General features: G+C 46.5%; 1 protein-coding gene across 2 annotated transcripts in view; it reads right to left on the bottom strand.

The window, feature by feature from the left end:
• Positions 1-1835: 1835 nt before the first annotated feature.
• Positions 1836-17542, bottom strand: part of MFSD10 (major facilitator superfamily domain containing 10) — a 31278-nt gene continuing 15571 nt past the window's right edge. For both annotated transcript variants that reach the window (XM_039541705.1, XM_039541706.1), the window contains 7 exons: positions 17051-17159; positions 15235-15346; positions 13573-13681; positions 11865-11955; positions 10166-10213; positions 6765-6854; positions 1836-2760 (listed from right to left, as the gene is read on the bottom strand). In XM_039541705.1, coding sequence (XP_039397639.1) covers positions 2654-2760; positions 6765-6854; positions 10166-10213; positions 11865-11955; positions 13573-13681; positions 15235-15346; positions 17051-17159 — 666 coding nt within the window. In that variant the 3' untranslated portion in view covers positions 1836-2653. The remainder of the gene's footprint in view (positions 2761-6764; positions 6855-10165; positions 10214-11864; positions 11956-13572; positions 13682-15234; positions 15347-17050; positions 17160-17542) is intronic.

Genomic DNA, 17542 nt, shown 5'->3' with positions numbered 1-17542 from the left:
TTCCATAACACTTCTAATGAGTAGGGATGTTAGTTCTGCTATGTTACCCAAGTGAGAATGTGGGTAACAATCTACATCTTCCCTTGCTTCCACTGGCCAAGCTAGTCTTCACATTCCCCTACTAAAAATGGTTATGTAGTGCTAAGGAAGTAGACTAGCTGGCAGTTTTCTCCCTCATGGCTGTAGACCAGGGATCCTTCTATATGCTGTCTGAAGTGCTTCAGTTTCTTTCACAATAAAAGATACATGTTATGTTAATTACAGGGAGATCAACTGTCTACCATAATGTTTTTCACTAATATGTGTTAAAGCCAAGCAGACTGCACAGTGATGTGCAAGAGGGAGTAGAAACTACTCCACTGATACAGAATTAGGTCTTTACTGTCCCACTCCCATGCTGGAAGCAATCCCACTGTTCCCAGGAGTTGTTTATGAGGGTGAGGTGAAACGAGCCCAAATCTTTAAGGTACAAATAAGTACACCACCTCCACCCAGGCACTTCTACTTTGATATCCTTAGGAGTGAGCTTCTCCACAGCTCCCTAAGCTTGACAGTAGACTTCTGAGGTAGAGTGTATCCTGGGCTCATCTGTGAACGTCAGACACAGGGAAACCTTCATTGCCTACAACAGTTTAAGATCACAGTTTTTGTTAAACCCTTTGAGAGCCCAGGATATATGGTAAGACTAAAGTATCCGATGGGGAAGTAGGGTTAGGAAACCACCTCGGAAGTGATTGTACTTGGACAGAGTGATCCATTAGGTCTCTTTTCTATCATTGATCCCATCTCCCTAGGAGTGTTTAAAAAAAATTTTCTGCAGTGCAAGACAAGCAGATGACAAAGAACTATTAGTGGATGGCTCTGATTGCAGGGAGTGAGAGACGGCACATGGAGAAACCAAGAAGGGAGGAAGACAAACTTTTTGAACCTCTGATTACTTTTCTAAATGGATGGGGTTGGTCTATACTAAGTTTTTCCTCGTTTGAACAAAGATGCTGCTCACCTCAACACAGAAGCTCATGTAGACGAGGGCAAATTATGGTCAACAGTGTGCCAGTTAATCAGGTTCTTTACAATAGGGGGTCAAAGAGTATAATTTTGCAGTGGAAACAAGCCCTAATTAAACCTTTTGGGGTCACCTAAGTGACAGACTATGACCTGTTCATTAAGAAGACACGGACCGAAACAAAATGGTCTCACTGCTCCTTTATTAAAGGCTCCCCCCCTGCATTCCTAAGCAGAAGTGCAGTCAGCTAGACCTTTATGTAGGCCAATGATTGACTAACAAAAGGACAATCTGAAAATATGCATGTTATTACAGGGCATCTTACTAACCTCACTCACTGCAGTAGACCAGTTTGCAATTAACTGTTTGTAGTGCAAAATACAAATATTTGCTAAACGCTCAGTATTGAAAAACCTGTTACACAAAATATTAGGAGTATAAAATGTAGTTAAAACACTTTTCCAACTATATTGTACACTGCTACCCCGCTATAACGCGGTCATTGGGAGCCAAAAATCCCTACTGTGATATAAGTGAAATGCCATTATATTGGGGTAGCGGTGGCAGGGCTGCAGCGGTGATTTAAAGAGCTCTGGGCTCCGGCTGCTGTGGGGAGCCTGAGCCCTGGGGTAGCGGCAGCAGGGCCCTGGCAGTGACTTAAAGGGCCCAGCGCTCCCTGCAGCAGCCGGAGCCCCGCTGCTACCGCGTTATATGTGAACCAGTGTTATATCAGGTCGGGTTATAGTGGGGTAGAGGTGTATATAACACTTAGGTCACTTGTTTGTTCAGCCAAGGGATCATAAATGGAGTCAAGATTGATAGAAGGCTCTCTCACAGGTCATACAAAACTCAGGGCACCAACCCCCACCCAGAAAAAAAAAACCACCAGCTTAAGGCACTAGATATACATTTTACCAAAGAGACCTGCCCCTAACAAATTCCACTAACTGAGGGGGGCTGTGCAAAGGGTATACAAAATAATCTCAATATGATCACAAAATGGGGGAGGGGTTGTATTTTCTCACCATGAATCAATTGAGGTGGCTGGGTCTTGATCAATTTCCCCACTATGTAGCTGCCTGAAAACTCTGCTAATCCATGTTCTCTAAGAGCAGCCCGTGATTAAAATGAAATGGGCACAGGAAGGATATGCAAAAACCCTACTGTGCACATGATTCTGTGAGAAATGATGGCATTTTACATACTGCATCTGGTTGGGAACTGTAGTTAATTTAAGCATGAAATTCTGTTGTGGAGTGAGTCTCAGTTTGTTGAATTCAACCTTTTTCTGCCCATGTAGCTGGCATGATGTCACCAGTTTATGTAGCAGGAATACAACTTGCTGAATGACACACACTTGAATCAGATACTTATCTCAGCGCTAGTCAAACTGGCTCACAGGCAATGCTGGAGAGAATAACTGTAGCTGGGTTTCCATCTCCTTAAGGGTTGGGTGTGTGTAAGAAAAAAATTGTGTGTCAATGGTGTGTATACTGGCGAGTGGAATTTGAGTTGGCCTTCCAGTAAATCAAAACACAGTATTGTTCCATTTTAAATCGCTTCTTGACAGCTGACTCTCCACCACTTTAGCAGTCCCTTGGAAAATGAGTAGTTCTGTACTAGTCATAATGTTGCTCCTCTCTTCGGTTATTCCTCCTTTGTTTGCTGCTTTATGTAACCAAGAAGAACGAGGGGAAGCAGGAACAAAACTGCACTAACTGTGAAGCAAACCTCAGCTCCTGCCAGCCAATAAACTGCAAAAGAAATAAGATATTTAGTTCTTAGGGGGCTATCTTCATTGTACACATTACCAAGGTTTTTCAAAGTGACTTCCTGGGCAGCCTTGGTACAAATTTGAGTAGTTGCATGTTATAGGTAATTAGAGGTGTAACGATTTGGATTTGCACCTATGATTCCTTCCCCCTGACCGAAGAGTGGCTGTAAGTAGCATCTGGCTAACACCCTGGCTGAAAGTCGTCCCCTTATTATTAAATTAACCTGTGGAACTCATTGCCATGGAATGCTGTGATGGCCAAAAGCATAACTGGGTTCAAAACCAAGTTAGGTAAGTTCATGGAGGATAGGTTCATCAATGCACAAGATGGTCACAGATGCAACCCCATGCTTAGGGCAACTCTAAATCTCTGACTGGCAGGAACCTGAAGGGAAAGACAGGGATGGATCATTTCAACTGCCCTGTTCTGTACACACTGTACTGGCCCCTGTCAGACGATTGGGCTAGATGGTCTGACCCTAGGTGGTCGTTCTTATGTAACTACATTACACTAGCTAGACAAACAATGGTTTTCAAAAGGCAAGTTTTAAAATTAGGTAGATTCTTTTCACTTTCTACAGCCACAGACAATTTTTCTGCTGTTACGATACCCACCCTCCCTTACTTTGCCTTGTTGAGATTTCACTGGAAGCCAATTAGTTAACTCAGTTCCAAACTGTTTAATTCCACAGCTGTTCCTGCTGCACTTAGCAGGACTTGGGGCTGGCAGACAGCCAGCAGTGCAAAGCCAGAAGGAACACATCAGCAAGAGCGTGAGAGGGGTGCAGAATGACGGCAACGGCAGGAGCAGGGGGCCCATGTGAGAGAAGCAGGATCCACACATGCAAGTTGCTGCTGTCAGCTTTTCCCTAATGAGCATCTGCTCCTAAACTTGTTTCTTCCCTTCACTATACACAGTCCATATTTGTACCTGCATCCGAATCCCATCCTCCACCACTTGTTCCTGCTATCCCCTTCTCACCACAGCAACTGACCCTCACGTGCCTCCACTTCAAGCCTTTACAATACTACCTACGTTTTAAGCTGAGATCAAGTACGTATTAAATCTTCTACCTTCCTGGTATCAAATGGTAAATATGGATCTAGCCAGAACTGACTGATTTCCTCCTCCCTACTCTCCCAAGGCAAAACCTGAACCTGGCAGGAGGGGGTGAAAACTGCCCGATTAGGAGCCTAGCACAGCTATCCTTGCCCCAGTCACATCTCAGCCCTTCCCTTCGGGCTTTGACAGATATGACGCAATGTTTCTCAGTGGAAGAAAATAGAAGTACGCAGTTGAGACACTTAAGAAATTTGGAGCCGTACCATTCAAATAATTAGCCTGTCTGCTACTTGCTAAGTGCTGCTGTCAACTGAGGTGCTCTATACAGGATGCTTTCTTAGTCAAGCACCAGCCTAATTACTAATAGTAATCGATATCTGTGGCCTCACTGCTTTTCCATATCTTATTCTTTTAGCCCTCGAGAGGTCAGACCCTGGCACTCATGGAAGGACTAAGTATTAAATGTCACAAGGCCTAAAGTTGAGGCAGGTAGAAAATCACCTGTCATTCCACAAAGCTGAGTTAGGCCCTCAGGCTCCCTGTACAATGACTGGGAAGAGACAGGCACTACAGCCTCTGATTCGCTTGCACCAGCATGCCAGGTAGGGAGCTGCCTAAGCTAGCCAATAGGAGATGCCGATTGGCGAGGCGGAGAAGCTAAACTCCACCTCTCTGAGGGACCTAGGTGTCTATGTCTGTTTGTGATTCTCAGCTGTGAACCCTCTTCTCCCTCAGGTGTTTTCTGCAAGAAGCTGGAGTGGCGGTGAGGGGGGAAAGAGACCTCATAACTTTTAGCCCAGTGCTTAGGATGTGTGCTCCGATTCTCTCCTGCTGAAGCAGTTCCACTGTGTACATATAATAAAAGAGGCCAGAGCCTGGGTGGACTCTAATCATTCTTACGCTTGCATGCTCATATGCTCGCTCTCTCTTGCATGCTCAATTAATGTAGTTATTTATCCACAGTGCAATGGCTTCAACAGGCAAGGGTGAGCGAGACCTGTATCAGACAATCCCATAGCCCCGTGGTTAGAACACTCACCTGAGAGGTGGCAGAGCCCTGTTCAAATCAAGTAAAAGGGGGAATTGAACTAGTACGGGGTCTCCAACATCCCAGATGAGCTAAATGTTATGAGGACAGCCTGCCTACTCCCCACCTTCCCTGGCTGATTCATGCGAAGGCACCTGCTCAGAGAACACCTACCCAACTTGACCTTGTCAGTGTGTTAGGCAGAGGAACACGTAGCCAATGCCTGACTGGCTCTGGGGTTTAGGCAGGTGCTAGGCCAGGGATGGGCAAACTACCGCCTGTGGGCCGGATCTGGCCTGCCAGCTGGTTTAATCCAGCCCTCGAGCTCCCATTGGGGAGCAGGGGCGGGAGCCACTCCACGCAGGTCCCGGAAACAGCAGCAGGGTTCCCATCCGGCTCCTACGCATAGGGGCAGCCAGGGGACTGCACGCTACCCCCGCCCCAAGCGCCACCCCCGCAGCTTGCATTGGCCAGAAACCGCAGCCAATGGAAGCTGGAGGAGCTGCACCTGCGGACGGGGCACGCCTCCACGTAGGAGCCGGAGAAGGGACATGACGCTGCTTCAGTTAGCCACTTGAGGTAAGTGCCGCCCTGAGCCTCTCCCTCACACCCCAGCCCTGATCCTCCCACCCTCTGAACCCCTTGATCCCAGCCTGAAGCACCTGCCTGCACCCCAAACCCCTCAGCTCCAGCCCCAGCCCTAGAGCCCTCACCCCCCGCCAGCCTGGAACCCCTCTCCTGCACCCTGAATTCCTCATTTCTGGCCCCATCCTGGAGCCCACACCCCCAACCCCAATTTTTTGAGCATTCATGGCCCGCCATATAATTTCTATTCCCAGATGTGGCCCCAGTCTATGCCCAGAAGGGAGCAGTGATTGTGCAGGCCCAGCAGCAAAAGCACAAGAACTGAGGGAACTTTTTACTGCACAAACTTAGGTGCCTACAAGGTGCAGCAGCAGCAGTTTTGTGAATCACAGTGGAGCCTAAAACTGGGACTTACACTTGGGTGCCCAAGTCCGTTTCTGACTCCAGGTTTAGTCCCTGGTTTACTTTGCTAGATCCACTACAGCGCAGGGTTCAGTTCTGCAACATACTAATAGGCCTCAGGACATACTTTACATAAAAAAACTTTTCTGTGCATTTAAACACTGGATGGGCAGAATCTGTCGGAGCCAGGCTTAGACCCAAGGTGCCTCTGCCTCCTACTCTGGGCCTCTTAGACCTCCCTGGACACTGACACTGCAGCTGTAAGCAAAGAAACAAAAAAATCCACAGCAGCGAGACTCAAACCACAGCTCAACTGACTCTGGCTCATGCGGCTTGCTCGGTGGGGCTAGGAGTAGCAGTGTTGACAGTCTTGCTCGGGCAGGACCCAGGGCTCTGCGACTAAGGTTACCATACGTCTGGGTTTCTTTTTGGGAACCTGAAATATGGGAACTCTACGACCCTCTCCCTTCATTGGGCTTCAGAGCCCAGGCTCCACCTCAAGGGTCTGCACTGCACAGCCCGACCTTTAGTCAGCTGAGCGTAGGGTGGCCAGGCATCTGGTTTTTCAACCGGAATGCCAAGTCGAAAAGGGATCCTGGCAGCTCCGGTCAGCAGTGCCGTTAAAAGTCCGTCTTGAGTATCTTGACCCATGTGTGAGCGATTCCTGTTGAAGTCAATGGGAGACCCCCCCATGAGGGTATAACTTGTCCCTTAGCTTGCAACAGTTAGGAATGTTCGGCAAAGACATGCAATTTACTACTCAATCACGTCTACATTCTCATTGCTACGTCCCACCTGTTTCTCCCTATGGCCCCTTCCCTGGAACTTTCTAGCGGCTGCCAGGCTGAAGGAGCCAGAGAATGACATTTTATATTGCCAGGGTGGTGCAGGAGCATGCACCGCTTACCTGCTGCTGACAAGATTGGTCCCAGAGCTCTTGCGAGGGCCCCCAGGCTCCTCAGAATTCCCATTACGGTTCCCTTCTGGCTGGCTGAGCCTGTGCAAGGAAAAGTGCCGCACCAATTAGTTAGTTCTTTGAACAAGACCCTTTCCCCCCCCCCCCCCCCGCACTTGAATCCTGGTTTCTGTGCATGTCCAATTTGCTGTTTTATACCACTCACAGCTCACTCACTCCCTATCCACTGAGCACGCTGCTTCCTGAGTAGTTTTTCCTCTCCACTGAGGAGGTGACAGTGGTTGCTGAACATGACTTCTTCGTTGGGAAAATGTAATTAATAGCGCTTGCTGTGAGTGCTTGTTCATCAGCTTTCACATGCTGCAGCTCAATGCCAAAACAGCATTACATAGCTTCTGTGAGGTTCTCTGTGCAACTACTGCTCTTCACTGACTTGCAGGAGGGCTTCACATTCTTCTTGTTAGAGAATGAATTTTTACATCTTTGATTTGACCAGATTTAGGTAGAGAAACTATAGGTTTTAAAAAGAAAGGTTAATGATACATGCACATGTCAATATGTAGATACACAGATATGAGTATAAACAGCATCAAGTCATTATAAGAAGAAACAGCATTTTCTGTCTTATTATTATCCCTAAGCAACCATTACTAATACTGGAGGCTGTAATGGAACGAAGGGGTCAGTCTTCAGTGCATGATACAGCAGCTATGGTTTCTTTGTGTATTTTGTGCAAGGGTATTATGTAACCACCACTGCTTTGGACCCAGGTTTTTCCTTGCTGATCAAACCAGTGTGAAGGAACTGGATCCACTGCTAGCAGAGATGGTCAGTGCTTCTCTGTAGAGAGATCAGTCACCTGCCCGCCTTAAGGAGGCTTTTGTGCAGCCTTAGTTCAAGAAACCAACAATCAATTGTCCTCTTCTTGATCTTCTATTTTGGGTTCGGGTTAGAGAGAAGGTGGTGGTGAGTGAACTCTGTGGGAACCTAGATGCCTCAGGTTTCTTTAACCCTAACCATTTGGGTACAAGCCTGGGTACTCAGAAGAGACTGCAATAGTGATGTTGGTAGATGATCTCCTTGCAATGGATGAAGATGCCAGGAATGTTAGATCTGACAGCACTGCTCACGACTTGCTCTCAGGTGACTTTGTTCCTTCCTTGATGACTGTTTCCAGAGTTCCCAGTGTTGGGCATTTTCTCTTCCTGCTTGAGGGTTCTGCCATGTGGCGTTCCATAGTGTTCCATCTAGTATCCTCTCTATGCAATGAGTATGTGGGGCCTGCAGGGTGGTACGGGCAGAGGCACTTCCAGCATGCCATTTGATAGCTAGGTTTGTATCTCTATCTCACCTGACCAAACCAGGGCTGTCAAACACCCGCACTAGTGTCCGAGAGGGAACAGGACATGGATGAGAGCTAGCTAGCTGCTGTTCAAGCCTGATAAGACCAAGACAATGCTGGCAGGTTGAAGGAAGCAACCAGAAGATATGCAGTCCTCCTTACTTGATTGTCCCACCTGTTACTGCATTTGAGGGTACCCGGATTGTTGAATCCTCAGCTGCAAGTGTCACAGAGCATCAGTGTCTAGAAAGGCTCCTCCCCCTCCCCCCCAGGAGTTTGTAACCTTGCTGCTGCTATTCATGCCTTTGTCACTTCGAGTAGATGAGAGCAGTATGGCTTGTGGGGATGGATTAGCTCAGGGGTCAGCAACCTATGGCATGCGTGCCAAGGAGTCCCGGCAGGCAGCAGCGTGCCATTAAAAATCCGGCCTGGCCCGGCCCACTCTTCTCCGCCCTCCACTCCCTTGCCCCCAACCCCGTGGGGGAAGGGGGCAAGAGGCTGAAGCTTGGTCCTGCCGGCTCCCCTGCCTCTTCCTATAGCGTGCTGGGTTCCTGCCCCTACTGCACCTCTCCGTCCCGCCCTCCCTGCTGGCAGATCAGCTGATGGCCCTTGCGAGGGAAGGAGCAGAGTCAGCGTGCTCGCTGCTCCCAGCGGAAGCAGAGAAGAAGCGGGGGCAGGGCCTGGGGTTGGAAGAGGGGCATATCCCCTCCAGCCCCTGCCCTGACCCTGACCCCCCTTCACACATACCCCAGCCCTCTGCCCTGACCCCCCTTCACACACACCCAGCCCTCTGCCCTGAGTCCTGCAGCCCCGCACACACCCCAGGACGCTGCCCTGAGCCCTGTACCCCCCTCATACACACCGAGCCCTCTGCTTGACTCCTTCACCACCACCACCACGACCCCAGCCCTGACTCTGGCACCCCACACATACCCAGTCCCCCTGCCCTGACACCTGCACCCCTCACATGCCCCTCGCCTCTGCCCTGACTCTTGCACCCCACCACATACCCAGCCCCCTCACACTCCATGCACCCCCACATCCCGACTCTTGCACCCCCACATCCCCACCCCACCTTGAGCACCAAATGGGAGCACCTGCACCCCATACACCAAATGGGAGCTGCCCAGGTAAATGCCCCACACCCAAACCTCCTGAGCCCCCTCCCTCATTCTAGCTCCTGGCCAGACCCTTCACCCTCAGCCCTGTGCTCAGTGCACTCCCACCCTCAGCGCAGTGCAGAGAGAGGAAGAGAATGGGCCAGAACCAGGGAGAAGGTAGGTACCCACTGTATGTGGGGTGGGCCGGAACCGCGGGTCCGGCAGCCAGGATCCCAGCTGGCAGGAGCCGGCGGATGGAACCCCTGAGCAGCAGTGGGCTGAGCGGCTCAGCCCACTGCCGGTCTGGGGTCCCGGCCGCCGGCCTCGCACAGCCTGCTGCTCGTCTGGGGTTCTGGCTGCCGGCCCCTTGCCAGCCCGAGTCTCAGCCGCCGGCCCCGCTCAGCCCGCTGCTGGCTTAGGTGAACAGAACCCCAGACCAGCAGTGGGCTGAGCGGGCCAGCAGTGTAAGATCAACATTTTAATTTAATTTTAAATGAAGCTTCTTAAACATTTTGAAAACCTTGTTTATTTTACAATACAACAATAGTTTAGTTATATAATATATAGACTTATAGAGAGAGACCTTCTAAAAATATTAAAATGTATTATCGGCACGCAAAACCTTAAATTAAAGTGAATAAATGAAGACTCGGCACACCGCTGCTGAAAGGTTGCCGACCCCTGGATTAGCTAATGCCTTTACTTTTAACTGACAGTATTTTTAGCTTTTGTCAAATGCACTTAGAGCTGAGGACAGGCTTTTGGTACGTTATAAATCTAACTCGTGTAACCCCATGTCAGCTCTGAAAGTCCAGGTTCCAGCACTAAATGCATATTGCTGTAGCAGCAAACGGGTGTTAAGTGGAACTGGATTTTGTATTTGCAGTTTCAGTTAAAGTTAGCGTTGTATAGACAAGTGCTGCCCCTCCAACAAGTAAAGAGCCACTTACCATAGCCTGACACCACTGCTGACAAACAAGGAACAACAATGGCAGCAGCTAGAAAAGATGTAAGAGTAGGTTAGAATAGGGTTAGCAGCAAGGATAGCTGTAGCCAGAAATGCAGCCACACTGGTTACTACTGCACAGAAAAATGTGGAGCCCTAGGGCATTATACCAACAATGAATCATAAGGTTTCATTCAGTTTAATAACAAAAACACCCCCACAAAGCCAACCTCCACAAACAACTCTTGCAGCCATAAAGGCTATGAGGATTCAGCCAGCAGCTGTTTTACATTACAGCCTTTCTTCTTGAGAGCCCTAGAGGGAAGGGCATAAGGGTCACAGTTACATTCTATTCAGCTAACTAGTAGTTTTCCAGATCTCTATCATCTTGTCAGGTGTAATGGGAGAAGGAATCTTTCATACATCACATGCTCGGTGAGATGGCCATGTGTGGAATCATGAAGAGTCCTCGGAGACACATAAGTGTACAGTACTTATGAATAAAGTGGATAAAAGCAACCATATTGTTCTACAATGCAGTATGCAGATGCCAAGTCTAATGAGAAAATACGCTAGCTCACAGAGTCCAAACCAAACACAACAGCCAAGATCTAACAATGAGAACTGCCCTCTTGCTGAAACAGACTGTGTTTCTCCCAGTAAGGAAGAGCTGTAGCATACAAAATACTTCCCAGCAAGGAAAGGACAATCAGATGGCAGGAGCTAGGCATCCTCCAGTGAGTCTGAATGATTTGTTAATTTTTCACATACACTTGTCCCTAGACAAGCAAGCTGTCAAACAGACTTCCTAAAACAAGAAACCTTTGTTTTTAATTCAGGAGTTTAAAATTTTGTACCGATTATAAAATGTATCTCTGCCATTCAAAAGAGAATATCCTGTTGTTGTAATAATGTTAACTCTTTTGGAAACATCTTATGGTGCCTGTCTGAGAAAAGATTTAAGGTGCTTAAGTCCCACTGAAGTCAAGCGTGCACTAACGTGCTTTTCCAAATAGGGACGGACCTAAACTCATGCTTAATGGCTTTCCTGAATGGAGGCCTAAATCTGCAAAAATTTCTTCCTTTTAAACATACATATGTCCATGCACACACACTTCTGCACTCTGCTTCATAAATGACAGATTGAGTTGTCCCACCCTTCCCCGCCTGTGGTTAGTGAGGCAGGAGAGCAGAAAATTATACTGTTGACTAAGTCCTCCCTTGACTGTGTTGTAGCATAAACCAGAGTGTTTATATACAGCACTTCTCATTCCTGCTCTGACAGAGAGTTATGCAGCTCTCCTCTGCCCAGCCTCCAAAGTGTAATGAATAAAGCAGTTGTCACAGTTCTGAAAAGCAGAGCTGCCTCTCTTTTACTAAGCTGGAGTATTTTTATTTAATGTACAAGTTGTCTCTAGGTCGGGGAGAGAAAAAGAATCTGAAATGCTCCCCAGTCAGCTGAGACAAGATGAGTGCTGGTGACATTTACAAACATCACCATGACAACTTCTAGGGATACAATTAGCATCAGAATAACCCAGAGCTGTGATTCCTTCCAGGTTTTATAAGCAAGAAAGTCAACTTTTATTGCCTATTCCATGAAGCCTGAAGTACATCTTTATTAAACAGGGTGAGGAAATCTATGAAGTTGATTTGCCATGCTTCGGCTTCAATGTCTATTGGGAACAATTTGAATAGCTCACCGAAAGAATAGAGCAACAGTCCAGCACTCAGCACCGTCACATTACCAGCCCATCCAATTAACAAGAAAGCTGGAATCAACAGCATTATAGCCTAAAAATAAAAATAAAAAAAAATGCAAAATGAGTGTGTTTCTATTACATCTAAAGCCATATGCATCATAAAAGCCTAATCCTAGGTTTCTTGGCACTGCACTGCTGCTGCTGAGAGGGGATATATTTAAGTTAAAGAGACAGTTCCCATGTTGCTAAGTTTCCCTCTCTAGATTGGTCTGTTGTTTTTATTCATGGGAGATTTATTTCCTGTTAGGTGTTGGGGAAGTGGAGATTGTGTCACTGATGATGCAAAGGTAGAGAATGCCCAGACCAGATTGGCAGAACTGGGAAAGAAACTTGTGTAGAATAGAGCAATAGGAGCATTTTGTCCCCTTTCTCCTGGTAGTGCTGATGGATGCTAGGAGATGCTGCATCCGCCCCTCATCAGCTGGAGGGTTAGTCACCATGGTGCAGGGGAAGAAGATCCTTAGAGTTCAAAGAACACGAACCACCCCAAGGTAAAAAGAAACAGGACAAGATTCTCCTCTTCCTGCTGTGCAGTAGATCTCTGCTCCCATGTTGTGCTTTCCCCCTTCCTATTTGAAAGCACAATATCAGAGCCAGGTTCCACCATGTGATTCACAAAAGAGAGCTTTAATTTTTCCCCAACTCTCTCACATTTACACATTTTACAATTCAAGCATAGCTGAATTGCTGTTTTCACTCTGCTAAAGAGGAACCACACCCTCAGCACTGACCCAGATTCACCTCTGAGTTACTAGAGTTAACCGTGACTGAAGGAAACTGACTAGATTTCAAAATTGATAGCATCCCTTAGAATGATTTACCCAGTGCCAGAAAGGCAGTCAGAGATGGGATTACAATTCAGGAGTTCTTGCCTCTTAGTCCTGTGTTCCACCACTAAACCACACCAGAAATCACTGGAAAATATACTCCTCATATCACATAGACTTGAACCTGTGTGCGTGAACTGGGCTAACTCTCGGAAGTGTCAGCAGCTATAAAGAACTTAGATTACAGATATTTTAAATAATATATTAGAGGGAAAGAAGCTACAGTACTGTGGGAGATGATTTGTATGTTTTAATGTTTTGTCTGCTTGAAGAATGTCACTACAGTGTTAATAGACAAAATATGCCCATTCAGTTAGAAGCATTAGCAAATGTCCTAAAGAAGTCACTTGGGCCTGGTCTACACTAAGAAGGGGGGTCGAACTAGGGTACGCAAATTCAGCTACGTGAATAGCGTAGCTGAATTCGAAGTACCCTAGTTCGACCTACTCACCTGTCCAGATGCGGCGGGGTCGAACTCCGCGGCTCCCCCGTCGACTCCGCCACCGCCGTTTGCAGTGGTAGAGTACCGGAGTCGACTGCAGCGCTTCCGGAGTTCGAACTATCGCGTCTAGATCAGACGCGATAGTTCGAACTCCGAGAAGTCGAACTTACCGCGTCGACCAGGAAGGTAAGTGTAAACCTACCCTTAGATGTACTGATGAAGTCAAAACAAAGCTCACTCCATCCCTCTGATTTTAATCCCTAGTACAGTTACAGCCATAAAATGCCTTCTGGTTGCTTTATTAATTAAAAAGTAGCATGTCAGAGTCGAGAGGAAATGGAATAAATACAAATAATATATGTTTAAAAGAGAAATATACCCTTTTTACGGCTTTGATTTCACATCCTGGCCTGATTCGGCGAGTGTAGCCTCCCTGGATCACAGCCATTGTCATCCCAATAAAGAAAAACATCTTGCCTTGCTGCATACTAGAAGGGGTTGGAGAGAGGGGGGAAGCACAAATTATACACGGCTACCACTCACACACAAAGTCTTCCTCTTGGATCTAGATTACTATTTCCTAAATGAAAGCGATCTATACTTTAGGTGCCCACGTGGGGTCTTAACATTCAGACAGCATTAGACACCACCACCAATCAAAATAAAAAAATAAAGGTAGACTGGATTGCTCAGAGATATAGAGCTCTTCACTTTAGCCTGCTGCTATCTAAGGCATTCCTAGGGCAGCCCAAGGGTAGGCATTCCAGGACTTTACTGACCAAAATAGGTCACCAGAAAGCCGCCAGACAGTAAGCTATGTGAAATGAGTTGTTGGTTTCCAGTGGACAACGTGTTTCACACCCTAGAAACCAACACCCCCATCGGCAGCCTCAGCAGAGAGGGGAAGGAAACTGGACAATTAACCCTGGCAGTGGCCCCTGGAGGTGAGGGTAAAGGTACATTGGTGGCGAAGCTTGTACTGCCATTGCCCATGCTGTTCCTCCTCTCTAGAAAATACAGCATCTTTAATAAACCACTGACAAATTTTAAATTAAAAAGATACAAGTTTGGGCAAAACAGAATTCCTGGGTCGGTCCTCTCTCATCACTATTGGCTACCAAAGTATTTGGATTGTATCAACTCTTACCTACATACCTAGCTTGTCCTCCTGCCCAGTTCATTCAAGGACGTCATAACACAGTCATGATCATGGTCATAAGAGTGACATATCCAAACAGCGGATAGTTATTATATCAATGAATGAATTGCGCAGAAGCAGCAGGATTATCACAAAGGAAAAGGCTTCCAGTGACATACAAAGATCTTCGTAAATCATATTATGATGAGGGAAAGACAGGAATAGAAATAATATCCAGAAACAAAACCAACCAGGGACAAGGACTACTCACAGGAATAAATGCTACAAGATTTGGCCCCAAGTTGGGACTCTCTCTACAAGCCAGCAATTAAACTGCTTTCAAGAAGAGAATAATAATATGAAAGAGTACAACAAGGTTTGATTAAAGGAATTCAGCCAGCCAGAAGTTGCATTACATAAGGGTTTGCAGACTGTATATAATACAGAACTCTGCTGAGCAAATATAATCACATAGCTAAACCCTATATCCATTCTGCTTTATTTAAGCCTCAAGATACATGCTGACACAGAAAAGCTCTGTGGGTAGCTTTACATGAATCAATACAGCCAGGCCAGTTAAGCACAAATTCAATGTACGTTTTCCATTTGTTCTGATTCCATCTCTGCACATCAATTTTTCTTTAAATTTTTAATTATAATTTCAGGGTATTTGCTTTCCTGATAGATGTGTCTGTATTTCAACTATTCTTCCTGGCTTATAAAGAGAAAACTTGGAGCATTAGAAATCAATTTGTAACAGAATGAAGTCTTCTAGCATGTTAACGCTGATCATTAAAAGGCACCCTTGAAAATTAGGAGAAGCCTTACGAGGGTCTCTTGAGAAAACAATGAACAAAGAAACGCTAAAGAGTACACAGCACATCTCTTCTAAGCACACTGTACCTGCTGAACTGGAATCGCTGATGGGTGAGAAAACTCAATGTGTATTCAAGACCAGAAAACAGGAAGAGATAAAGGAAATAAACTAGGCCCAGGACCTTGAGATTCTGAAGGTCTAAATAAAAAAAAAAAAGAGAGAGAGAAGGAGACACTACACCATAAGTACCATTTAAAAAAAAGATAAAAGCAACATTCAGTACCACTTAAATAAAAAAGGTCGGAGACTTATTTCCGATGCTCATATTAAATATCCACATGCCACACACCACAGATTAGACTCTGGCCCCATTTCTGTGACTAGAGTATAAGGGCAAGTCTACACTACTGTGCTACATCGGTGCAGCTGCACTGCTGTAGCGTGTCTGGTGAAGACGCGCTATGCCAACGAGAGAGTGCTCCCCAGTCGGCATAATTACTCCACCTCTGCGTGAGGCAGAAGCTATGTCAGCAGGAGAGCGCCTCCCACTGACATCACACTGTGTGGACACCGCTTTAAGTCAATGTAACCTACATTGCTCATGGGGGTGTTGTTTTCACACCCCTGAGCAACATATAAATTACATCAATTTAAGTGGTAGTGTAGATCAGTCCTTAGGGATTAAAGTGAAAAATAAGAGCAATAACTTCCAAGGATGTGAACACTCAGTCATATCATTAAAGTTCTCTTCCTACTGGAAGGAAGCCAATGGGTAAAGACTTTACCTCCACTACCCCCAACATTTAGCCCTCAATGTTTTCTTTAATTTAATACCTTTGTTTTATAGGACCAATATGGATGCTAATGTTGTTGGTCTATCTCTTGAGCATTAGTGGAAGTGGTCAATTATAGAGTGTAGGTGGTTTGTAATTGGCCTTGAAAAAGGAAGTGTCCTGTGCTTTACAGAAGTAGATGGAGATGGTTTATATGGTTTTATGCTACACAGTTAAGAATAAGATGTGTTTCACAGTTCTAACAATATTCCTTAGCACCATTACAGTAGTTGGAAGGACAGATTAACTCACTGGTATGACCGGCAAATTCCAAACACCTTTACTCAGAGAAAGGCCCAGCCAAAGCCCTGTGTCTGAACATCCCCAAACTTTGAGAGGGGAAGTTTGAAATCAAAATTCCATCTGAAGTTAGAGAAAAATGCCTCAGGACATAAGTGCTGTCTTCTAGTTTTTTCCTAGGGACACTCCACCCCCACTCTGCCTCTTCCCCCCAAGGCCCCGCCCTCACCCACCTCTTCCTGCCCTTGCCACACACACCCCTGCCCCTGCTCTATCCCCTCCTTGAGGCCCCTGCCCACCGCTCTCCCCCAAGCCCCTCCCTGAGCTGCCAAATAGCTGTTTGGCAGTGTGGCCGAAGAGCGGTGGCTAGTGGGTGCTGAGCATCCACTATTTTTTTCCCCATGGCCAGCTGAGTCTGCGCCTATGCCTCAGGATCTGGCATTCCTGGTTTCCAACCTGACACTGTGGAATCAAGGTTATCCAACTCACGGCTTGCTCTGTCTCTTTAGGTCAGTTAATTTGCTGTGATGTACCTACAGCTGCAGCTAATGCCCACGCAGAACAGAGAAGGAACGATGGAAAGGAGACTGGCTCCAGCCCCCTGACATAAAACCTCAAAGCCATTCCTTGGAGATAACAAAGCCCTGGTCAACACCCAGTGCAGCTTGCAACTCCCATTTTGTGAATAGTTAACGTGGGCCTGAAAGATCGAGGGTGGGGGGGTTGCTTCTGAAATGGTCAAAATAAAGGGAGAAAAAGTGTATTTAGAAATCACCACCACATCAAGGGAACACGTATGGCATAATGTGGAAAAACAAGCAGCACTTACTCTCCCTCGAAGGTGAGTCCTTTCCTCTGGTGACGGCAGAGAACTGAAACAAAGCCAACGGACTAAGCAAGTCACTCCCTGCCTGAAATCCACACATCACGGAGGATACCTAAGAAGAGAGAGACAACTGGGGCTAACTTGTATGAACTGGAGCAGGATGCCAACAATCCTAATGTTTGGAATGCATGTAAATGTGCTTCAAAACTGGCCCTTGGTAGCCAAAAGGCGGAACATTTCTAACAAAAAACAAAAAAACAAAAAATACCCAAACCTTTCACAGAGAACAGAATACAAGGTTTTACCTCTAATCAGACTTGACAGCATAGGCCACATGAGCAAATGTTCTCCATACACAGGTGCATACACAAACTGCAATCAGCTAATGGCATGTCTACCAGATACACACATACAAACAAGGGGTTGGTGTGCACAATTTTATCCCAAGCACCTCTAGACTGATTTTGGCTATTGATTAACTTATACCCATTTCAC

Source organism: Mauremys reevesii, linkage group 5 (assembly GCF_016161935.1).
Source record: "Mauremys reevesii isolate NIE-2019 linkage group 5, ASM1616193v1, whole genome shotgun sequence".
Classification (NCBI taxonomy): domain Eukaryota; kingdom Metazoa; phylum Chordata; order Testudines; family Geoemydidae; genus Mauremys; species Mauremys reevesii.
Note: the sequence above shows the minus strand (reverse complement) of the source record. Positions and strands in the feature narration are given on the sequence as shown.